At 36.7% G+C, this 11,168-nt stretch overlaps 1 protein-coding gene across 1 annotated transcript; it reads left to right on the top strand.

Annotated features, from left to right (window-relative positions):
• Positions 1-2,151: 2,151 nt before the first annotated feature.
• Positions 2,152-4,714, top strand: LOC121408769 (neurexin like receptor 1-like). The gene has a single exon (XM_041600404.1). The coding sequence runs from the start codon at positions 2,390-2,392 to the stop codon at positions 3,488-3,490; it is 1,101 nt and encodes a 366-aa protein (XP_041456338.1). The 5' UTR covers positions 2,152-2,389; the 3' UTR covers positions 3,491-4,714.
• Positions 4,715-11,168: the final 6,454 nt, after the last annotated feature.

The raw sequence follows: 11,168 nt of genomic DNA, 5'->3' as shown, positions 1-11,168 counted from the left end.
AAAATTCAAGCCTCCGAGAATTGATTACTAACTTTAAAATGAAGAAAGTCAGAAAAAAATACGTATGGAAGGTTCGGACAAAGATTGGGTGGGGCTCTCATAAACCATCAAGCTGTTAAGGATGACACAACTCCAACTGTATATGAAGTACTAGTAGAGAGGCTGAGGGGAGGGGGTTGTAATCGGGCGTGATGAGTCAAAAATTCTTAGGGAGCTAAATAATCATGTCGTATCGCGTAAAAGTCATTTAAAGTTGCGAGCGAGCGAAATATTTCGACATTTTTGTAACGAAAATCCAATTTTATGATAGATTTTGACATATTATTAAGAAAATAATATTTTTCATCCTCCACCCTTTCCTTTTCTTTTGATTTTTTTTCGTGAAAAATTGGGGGGGGGGTGCAAAAAATCCCCCAAGCCCCCATCTGTACGCTACTGCAAGTAGGTACCTCCAACCTGCTTTGGCAATTACGTTAGGTATAATAGTTGTAAAAGTTAACAAGAACGCAACTGAATGTTGTCCGGTTGAATTTTATAGTATGAATATTATAAGAGGGAAACAGGAACAACGTCCTCCTATGTCGTACAGGATATCAGTCAATTTGGAGAATCGGAGTTTAGTAAGAATTGTAAATTGACTGGCACAATTTCATAGAATCTTCATCTTTCTATCCTTGATCTATCCGACTTTAATTCATGACCTTTTACCGATCATCTCGAATCCTTGCCAATCAAACTTAATGATGATGATACTCCTCTTTCTTCCGTCTTCAAATGTTAGAGGATGTTGGATTGGGATACCGTCACGTCTCAGGTCTTATGAGCCAGTTTGATCATCATGATGCCACTGTCACAATCAATGAAACCAACTCTAAACCAATCGATTATATTCCATTCGATTATAACGTAATAGCTTTGATCGGTCTGGAGACAGATCCGTCGGTGTGACTGTCAAGAGGGTTTCTTGAGGGCTTCTTGATGGTAAGTTGTTTTGACAAAGAGGTTAGGGTTATACGTCTCTTCATCAGTCCAAATAATGTTCTTCATTATATCAATATCTTGATTATCGGCTCGTTTGCAAACACAGTAATCGCACTTAGAAATGCCCCATTTAACCCGTTGAGTGAGTTGCTATAGGATATAAATCCTGTTATCTGTGATTTTCTTTTGTTTGATGCAGAATAACAAAAAGTTATAAAGGTTTATAAAAAGGGAGAGAAAATCAGTAAAATACCATCGTGTATAGAGGGTAGAGAAAGTGAAATTTAGAGAATAAGAGAGGATTGGATATTGGTAGGGATGGGCGATAATGCGGGGAAAGCTTCCACACGTAACCAAATATTCCATTATTACGTCACATTAAAATAAATGTAGTCAATGTTTGTACTTCACACCTCTCAGTATACATTCGAATGTTTCGGAACCTTTATAAACTTTTTCTTCGACAAAGCTTTCTGAATACATGTGTAAATAGAAATATAAAACGAGGAAATGAGAGGCCGTTGATCAACCAAATTCATGACTCGAAAGGAAATGTGTAGAGTTAGCAAAATATATACCCTATATTACACGCAAAAACATCAGATGGGGCAATAGCAGGTATTATCGCACGGATGACTATCAGGTTCACTTTGTCTCTGTGCCCCCTTTCATCACACATAAACATTTAGTCGAGCCGGGCGATTAATTGCCTGCGACAATGTTCATTAGGTCACGTTATAATATTTACAATCACTAATATACATACAGGTCCTGAAATGCTATGAATATAATTATGTCGCATACCAATGCCTGCGTTAGACATATACGCTCCCTACGCGGGCCCATGATAATCGAATTGGATTTCAAACAGTGTTGGGTCTTTAAAGTCGTTTAGATCTTTTTGATGTCCCCCTCCTCTTGGAATGTTCAGTCAAACGGAGTTCATAATTTGTCTCGTTATTCCGTGACGATCTCGTGGATAATTAATTGGGAAATTTGCCAGGGACGGGTGGCATTGAAAGTGGCATGTTTACTTCAGAAAAGAAGACTTCTTTCCACCAATCAGGGCGAAGGACTCTTGTAGCACGGCGGATGCCTTCATCTTACCCACGCTCTGATTGGTGTAGACGCGGTAAGTTTCCGGCGCCTCGATCGAGCGGGGCTTCAGAGAAAGCAAAGAGCTCTGTTCACTGCACGTAAAACTTTCCTGCTGTTTTTTTTTAATGGAGACCTAATTTTCGCTTGCCTGTTCGAAAAACGCTATCAGATTCGCATCGGATTTTAAGCTATCACCACCGTGAATATGATATGGTTATCGTTGTGGTCAAGGGATAGGAATGAACCCGATAAAGACGAGATCTGAATCTAGTTTTAATTCTTTCTGTCGACACTGACTTTGATATAAAGCATGGCAAAGTCGCAAATGATTGGAGCGCTGTTGTGTGCGATGATGATCGCTGCAGTGAAGGGGCAAACCTACACAGTACAAGACATAGCAGATATGCAAAACCAGGTAATCTACGAACTGTTTGATTATTTCCATTTCTCCCAAGAGAGGCAGCTCACTACCGCCTTTGAAAAACTAAAGCAGATTGAAGGCCGTCTATTACAAGCAGAGCGAGCTCTCGGGATTGACGGGAGTAACGCTCCTGCTGTACCTGGCTTTGTCCGACCGACGTCGGTGTATCGGCCCGATCCAGAGCGTCGTAATGAGTACCATAGACGGAAACCACCTCAGGCGTCACGCGCAACGGCATTCCCGCGTAACCTTCCGGTTGGCCGCGTGACGTCGGCCCCACCGCGTCCACCAACCTGGGCACCACCCAGACAACCTCAGACCACACTCGCCCCTAATCCACCCACCCGTCCACCCTACGCAAAGACATGTGCTGAGATTAATGAGCAAGGTCTTCTGTCACCTGATATCCCTATGTATTCTATAGATCCTCTGAATGACAATAACCTGGTGAATGTTGTATGTGAGAAAGGGAGACGTCTTGATGGTACCCAGACGGTTTATACCGTCATAGGACATTCACAGTTGAGAGGTGTCGACAAAGAGATCTTGGTGACTGGACACGAGAGTCCAGGCTCGTACAGTCTCAAACCTGTATACGACGCGAACAAAAAGCAATTGAAGGCTGTGACCGCTTCCTCAAGCTCCTGTGAACAGTTTATCTCCTACCGGTGTCAGGGTTCAGTTCTTATGCAACGGTCACCTGAGACAGGTACAACGTATGGCTGGTGGGAAACCATAGACGGTGATCGGGTTGAGAGTTGGGGTGGTGCACCTTTCAATAGCAGTATGTGTGCTTGTGGAGTGAGGAGAAGGTGTACGGATCGACGACGACCGTGTAACTGCGACGCCAACAAGATGTCATCGGATGAAGGCTTCATCATGGATAAAGAATTTCTTCCAGTTAGTGATGTGCGATTGGGTGATACTGGTGGTAAAAAAGAGAAAGGTTTCCTCGAACTCGGACCTCTCCGCTGTGAAGGCTTAGCCTAGTAGTTCACTGATTCATGTCGTCATCGATGACAATGACGACCACCAGGCAATGACACATACAGTACATGTTTACCATGAATAGTCAGATTGAACAGTCTTTATTTTAATGATACTTAAAAAAGGAAATGAATCATAATCCACCCTGCTGTTGACGTTTTTAATTTGCATATAGCAATATTCAATCGTAGAAATGTGTAGTACATGGTTCAAAAATATTGTAGCATCATCATTAACAGGGGATATGTCTTACTTGTATTCTAGTTCTATTTTTTTTTTAAATGGTGGGTTGGCCCTATTTCATATATTCGTTCGCTTCCCTTTTTCTTATGTTATTTGACTGATGTAACGGTGATGGCCGTTACGAGAAAATACCAATGTCTGTATCAATCTGAAAAATATGTATTTTTTATGAATCGGAGTTATTTTAGGCTTCAAGGACAAAATTTGCTGATGCCAAAATTACATTAATATAAATGTTTACTGCCGATAAAATGAGTGTCGTTGAATAACATGGCGGCATATTTTCTCTCTAGGGAAATGTATTTCTATATTTTTAACAGAAATGTGCCTCCGTATCTTAACTTGTTGATGAATGATTCGTCTTCGTGTTTAAACCACTTTCACACCAACGGGCCGACCAAATCGTATTTCAAATGACAAATACCATCGATTAGTCTGGAGTCGGTTTCGTGGGTATGACTGTACAACTTTCTGGGGAGCATTTCATGAAAGGACTTGTAAGATCTTTTATCCGACAAGTACTTTTTTATCCGACAGTTACCATGGTAATAGCAACTCTAAGCCAATCATTCTCAAGGAGAGTAGTCAGACCTGACAACTTGTCTGATGAAAACATTAATGAAATGCTCCCCTGTTGATAAACTTTTTGCAAAGATGTTGGGTGTTCATTTTACTGGTCACTCAGATTTGTTTTAATTTGATAAAATATCTACAAATAGGGAAACGCTAAAAGACATAAGCCATGGATGAGAAAATTGAAAAGAATAATAGTTTTCGTTCTGTACATTTCACTTTATAATCTGTATAGTATTGAAAATCTTATTCACGCTGTCTTTTCGATTTAATCTGGAAAGGCAGAAGAACGTACAATATTTCTTTAAAAAACATTTTAATGAACCTTTTTTTTTATATTTAAATCATACTAGAAGTTTAACTATAGTTTGTCCTTTTTAGATTATTAAACGTTCATGGTCTACAAGACCTCTAATAAATTCATATATTTGTATTCTGATGTTTGTTTCATCATAAGATTGTCATTCTATACTTAATCCAAAGTAAAAAAAAGAAACTTGGAATTTACGACCATGGATAAAAGTAGTGGAAAATGTTATTTTATTTACAGAAATCATTTTTTAAAAATATCTTGCATCGACAAAAGATTTTTTTAATTTAAAAGATGAAAATTGATACTTGGTTTAATTACTAAATTCCTTTAAAAAAGAAATATGATCCTATGCCCAAAGTTTTTGTGATTACGATGATAATGATGCTGGGGATATTGGTGATAACGGTGATGATGAGGATGAAGAATGAGACGATTCTGGTGATGATGATGATAATGATGATGATGATGATAATGATGATGATGATGATGATGGTGAGAAAATGATGATGATGACAATGGTGGTGGTATTAAGGGTGACCGTGATGTGATGATGAAGATGACTTTTGTGGTATTGGTTTAAGTGACGATGATAATGATAATGATTACCAAGTGATGATGGTAGTGATTATTACAAAAATGATAATGATTGGGATGGTGGTGACGAGGATGATGGTGATGATGATGATGGTGATGTTAGTGATGATGATGTTAGTGATGATGATGATGGTGATGATGACAATGATGATGATGATGTGATGATACTGTTAATGATGATGATGTTAGTGATGATGATGACGATGATGATTGTAATTATGATAATGATGATAACGACGACAACGATGATGATAATTATAATGAAAGTGGTAACGATTATTATGATGATAGTGATGATGATGATGATGTTATTGATGATGGTGATGGTGATGATGATAATGATGGTCATGACGATGATGATGCTGATAATGATGATAATGATGGTGATTACGAAGACGATGACGACGATGATGATGATAATGATGCTGCTGATAATGATGACGATGATGGTGATGACGACGACGATAAAGATGATGAGGGACAGGGGGTATCCGGTCTTTAGCCATCAAAACAAATTCCTTAGACATAAAAGAGTATACAAAAATTAAACAAAAACAAATTACCCCCAATTTCGTCGAAAGAAAGGATTACTCTTCCGACCATTTTCCAGAAACCGAGTACGTCAATGATCCTTAAAAGATGATTAATAGATGTTTGTTTCATCTCATCCATTTGTTTAATATCTTAATTTCTTGATATTCAGGATGACAAAATGATTATCGCTAATCATTATTTTACAATCATGACTTTCATAAATACTTTCCAAACAAAATTTATACTTGGCAAAGGAACTCAAGTAATAGTTATATTTTGAATTGAAATCGCGTGCTTCGTCTGTTTGATTATTCTACTCAGAGGGATGTCCAAAATGACCTTCTATTTCCGATTTCTTCAATTGAATGTCAGTCTTATTAGGACTGGTTTGACATTATTTCCATGAACAAACATCAGCGCTAGACATCCCCAGTTTTTTTTAATACTAATACTATATCACTGCTCATATATTTTGGTCTATCATGGCAAAATATGCTGCTTTCCTGTAACATGACGGCTATTTTTGTTTCCTCTTCCCTCCATTTCCTTCGTGTTCTCTTCATCAATAATTGTATGTTGGAGGTATTTCCTTTTTTCCATCAATGCCCCCTCTGTTCCCTTAATATAATGTGCATTATGAAATTAACTTCGCCTCCACGTTGATAATTGTCTGAATTTGTTTGGATCATCGGATTTGTTCGAAAAATGAACCCGCATCTGTTCCATCAGTCAACTCGAGAGGGCTCACTATATATCATTGCTCAAAGATCTGAAATATTCGCAGAGCCTCTGATTTTTTTAACGGTCCCTTTTAAAAAGTATTCATATGATAATTTATATTTTTGTTGATGAGCGCTATGGATGGATCATGCTCGATCCTTTGAAAAATGGTTAAAAGGTTTGGTGGTGGTGGGGGGTCGACCATTTCCATACCTGATAAAATGAAATGTGTTGCACATCGAACGCTGTTCCATATGACCCGTTCACTGATCGGCTTTCTCTACTCTTTGTCACCCTCCTTTCTTTTCCTTTTAAAGGAAGGTCTTATTAAGCAGAAATCTAGACAACCTTGTGAAGTAGCATTGTTTTTTATCATCAAACTCTGTGAGTGACTCATTGTTGATACTGTTATCGACACCTTTACATCAACTCACCTTACCGTGACCTTCATCAAATTTGTTGTTGTTATTTCTATCCCCTTCTTTCTTTCTTTCTTTCTTTCTTTCTTTCTTTCTTTCTTTCTTTCTTTCTTTCTTTGATATGTAAGCTCTTCATGAATCCCTAAACAAGTCCTTAAAATGTCCATGATTAGGCTCAATATATGTAAATAATTCTGCTTCGCGCTCATATTGCTTGTTTAGTGAGACAGGTTCATATAATAGTGTTTCTCTCTGTCTCTCTGCAAGGGTCCCTTTTATTACAGCTGCGTTTAAACATAATATAATGCGAAATATTTAGTAATATGTTTGATTATTCGTAAACCTAAAGTGATATAAACTGATACATACAGAGCATCTAGAAAGAGAAAATAGTCTACAACCTGATGACATAACAATCAACGTTGGCTTGGGCTTTTAGAGTGGTACCGACGCTTGCCTTGTGATCAGAGGGTCTTGTGTGTTCGAACCCCACGTCGACCTAGTGTCCTTTGGAAAGGCGTCAATCCACACTTTTCTCCCAGGTTCTAAATGGGTACTCGGCGGGATGCGAACCCCTTTGCTTCTCAAGGGGGGGGGGGGGGCACGGGTCGGCTGTGCCCCCCTGGATCCGCCATTGGTGAGCCTACACAAACCCTGTAATTCTTTTAAAAGTTGATTTATGATACCACTGTAGAATGATATTCAATCATTCCTTATTCCCCCATAAGTCGCAATTGGCTCTTTAAGAAAATCATGATGTATGCATGTTTTTTGATCGTCGGGAAGCAAGCCTCATACATCAGTCATTTTCACATTTTGTGCTTAGCAATTATGAATTGAATGATACACATTTGGTGCTACCATCAAAGATGTCACAGTGACTCTCTCATTTCAACCATTAATCTATTTATGCCACAAAATATGAATACAATCTCTGCCTGTAAAAATGTGCCAGCAATGTTTAGGGGGTAAGTTTATCAGCATAATGTATAGAGAATTCCCGTATTACGTCTAGTTAGTTTGGATAAAATGAAAAAAAAGAAAAAACACAGAAAGATAAGAGAAACATATTAATGAAGGTTTTATGTCAGAGAATCATATATTTATACACTTTAAATGTGTATTTGTGACATAACATATGATTTGCTGCCTTGATTACTTCAGGAATTCCATAATTGTCATTATAAGCGTTGTTGAAATAATGTATCTGGTTGTATATATTGAATGCAAAATATTGAATCATTTTAAATTTACTGACATCACATGATATAATGGGAAGTGTGACGTCACAAAAGTCAGACTTGAAATTCCTAACTCAATTATTTTTTATTGATTTTTCGCTAAAACTAGATTGATATATTTCTGTTTAAATTAAAAACCAAAATGATATCAGGATCAGGGTGAAGAACCCCTTTAATATCAATGTCTGTGCCTTCTTATCCAGCATCAAAGTTTTTGGCAAACCTCAAATAATATATTTATTTTCTACGATGGTTCCAGCTCTCTCGCGTACCTGGTATTAGTTACCTGGGTAACTTAATTGAGTTGAATAAGAGGTTATGAGTTAATTGGTCAGCTGGGGGAGATGAATTCGAAACTTGAATACGTTTCTCTTCTGTTTTTGTTTCCCCATGACGCTCAGCTCAGGATATCCCTGGTATGTGATATATGAGCAACCCTATTTTCCTCGTCCCCGAGTATTCTTCTGGAAAATGTAACAAAATGTCCACACCGTGTTGTTTTAAGTTTACTAATTAGCCGTACTCCGAAGATGTGAAGCCAAAGAATAACTATTTCAGTTATTCAGGAATTTTAAACCACTTTAAAATACGCACAACTACTATTTTGTTCAGGCTATTCCGAGAAAAAGACATCTTAGGTCTCATGAAACACATGGGTACAACGTGGACAGTGAGGATTTATGCCTTTCCAAATGACATAAAATCTCACCCTGAGACTCGAATCCTCACCCTTCTGATTGGGAGTCCAACGGCTCTCCCAATAATCTCTATCATTCTGAAGCAATATAACGTTTTTATTTTTCATTTTAATTTTTCACTCGATTTTCTATTGTGCCAGGATTATTTCATTGTTCATTGTTTTTATCAGCGAATAAATTATACAGTTAGTAGTATTAAAATTAGTTACTGTTCCTTTTAATAATTTGAAATATTTTAGTTTGATTAATATTACCATTTAAGTAACAATATTTGTTTATTTATGTTACTAAGTATTGTTATCTTTGATTTAGATTTTGACTATATTTTCATGTATGATGTGATGATTTATGTTATTCTTTATGTTTTCATCAGGTCATTGATGAAAAACAGTTTTATACTGATCTTTTGTACCTGATTAAATATGGTCTAATAAATAAATAAATAAATAAATTTCAGCCGTGATTGTGTAGGTGCCTCATTCCTCACAAACCTTAAAATGAGGCAACGGCTCAAAGTAATTACTTTGTTTAAGAAATTTGATTTACTGAGTTTGAAGTCCCGCATGAATTTAGGATTATCTTTGTTTGAAGAACAAACAAATGAACAATACTTTATTAATTGAATGCATTTTTAAAAACATTTTATTTTCAGCCCTTTGAATTATTTTTATCATATTTATTACTTTATAGCAGTGTAATGTCCTTGCAAACAGAATAATAAACATGATAAAGGTATGATAAATTTAGAATAGACTTGCTTACATTCTAAATGGCAAAAGATTTGATTTACCAAAGTTCCATTCTCAAACATCTCTTTATTGACCAATGCTGAAATTTGAACTTTTAAATCCAGATCGGAAGAAAGGATAAAACGAAACTCGATTCCGAGCATCAAAAATAAAAGCATAACTGACGGGACAACCGCAGCAAGAAATGTTGGTGTTTCGGTCCCTTGCTTCTTTTCATGTTGCTGCCCCCTACGACGATCATATTACATTCTAATCCCAACGCTCGCAATCAAGTCGTCACTTTCCAATCAAACTGCCTGTCTAGAAGTCACTCATTTTAAAACGATACTGTAAGCTTATATCTGCGGGTTTATTATGAGTAATAATACTGAGAAAAGACACATTGTATGGCCTACAAGCCAAGCACTGGGGGTTAACCTCGATACACAGTATTAATAATCTTAGATTGAATTCCAAAGTGAACACGGAATATAGAGAATGACAAACAATTTCGGTGGATATTTTGTAGGGGGTGTAATCCGTTGTGAAACATTTCGAAATATTCAATTCAATTTATTCAAATTCCATTCAATAAAAATACAAGATACAATATCAATATACATAGTAACAAAACAATCAAACATACGTATAAAAATATAAAACTAACCAAGAAAAAAAGAAGAAAACAATCCTTGATGGTATGATTTTTTAATGTTTTTTTTGCAGACAGTGTAGTATTTTCTAATTCAGAGTCAATAAAAATCAAATTGATTTCATGCTACGGGACTCCTAAAATACGTCGTTCAATTTCATTACTATTCTGTCATTTATCATATTTACCCTATTTCCAGGGGTGCTGCCTATGGAAAATAACACACGCAGCATCCCCAAGGAAAATTCTGGGGGTGCTACAGCTTTAGCACCCCTGCTTTCCTTGGCCATGTTGCCAGCTATCAATATTCAGATGACATGAGAGTCTGTTAACTTTTATTTTATGGTCATTTGTATAATGGATTGCAATTCTCCCAATGCCGTACAAATCAGCGTTTAATTCAACAACATTCTTACTAATAATGGGACGATCGTAAATAAATTATGCCCAAACTTCGATATAAATTATCATTCTTGGGTCAAAGTCCTCGCCTCCTCCTCCTCCTCTTGCAATATTGCACTTTATTGCCTGCCAAAACGTTTTCAATCATCGTAGAATCGCAAACGTTTTGCTGAGTTCAATATAAAATGGTGCTCCACTTTTCTGAAATTTGTTTATCCCTCGATAAAATGCCACAGAAATCAAGCGGACATATTATTTTGATTTCGGTTTTGTTTGTTTATTTTGTTTGAAATTTACTGTCTATTTTGGTGGTGGATGGAAATTTTTATTTTACTCTATTCAGGGGAGAAGGGGAAGGTGACGTCACTAACTATTTCAAGCAAACTCTGTTGTTCTTCTACATATTATCACGAAGATCCAATTGATATTTTTGTTGATGTTTTGTACAATAATAATATGTCAAAATGTACAAAAGAAACTGAAATTGTTGAAAATGGAAATACACGAAATGAAAATAATAATGTTTTTATATAAGCACTCTCTCTTCTCTCCGCCCTCTCTCTT

The sequence above is a fragment of the Lytechinus variegatus genome, chromosome 1, assembly GCF_018143015.1.
Source record: "Lytechinus variegatus isolate NC3 chromosome 1, Lvar_3.0, whole genome shotgun sequence".
Classification (NCBI taxonomy): domain Eukaryota; kingdom Metazoa; phylum Echinodermata; class Echinoidea; order Temnopleuroida; family Toxopneustidae; genus Lytechinus; species Lytechinus variegatus.
The sequence above is the reverse complement of the archived record's forward strand: the minus strand, read 5'-3'. Positions and strand labels throughout refer to the sequence as shown.

Bases quoted from the DNA above. Each gene is read 5' to 3' on its own strand.
- LOC121408769 (XM_041600404.1), top strand. From the start codon at position 2,390: ATGGCAAAGTCGCAAATGATTGGAGCGCTGTTGTGTGCGATGATGATC.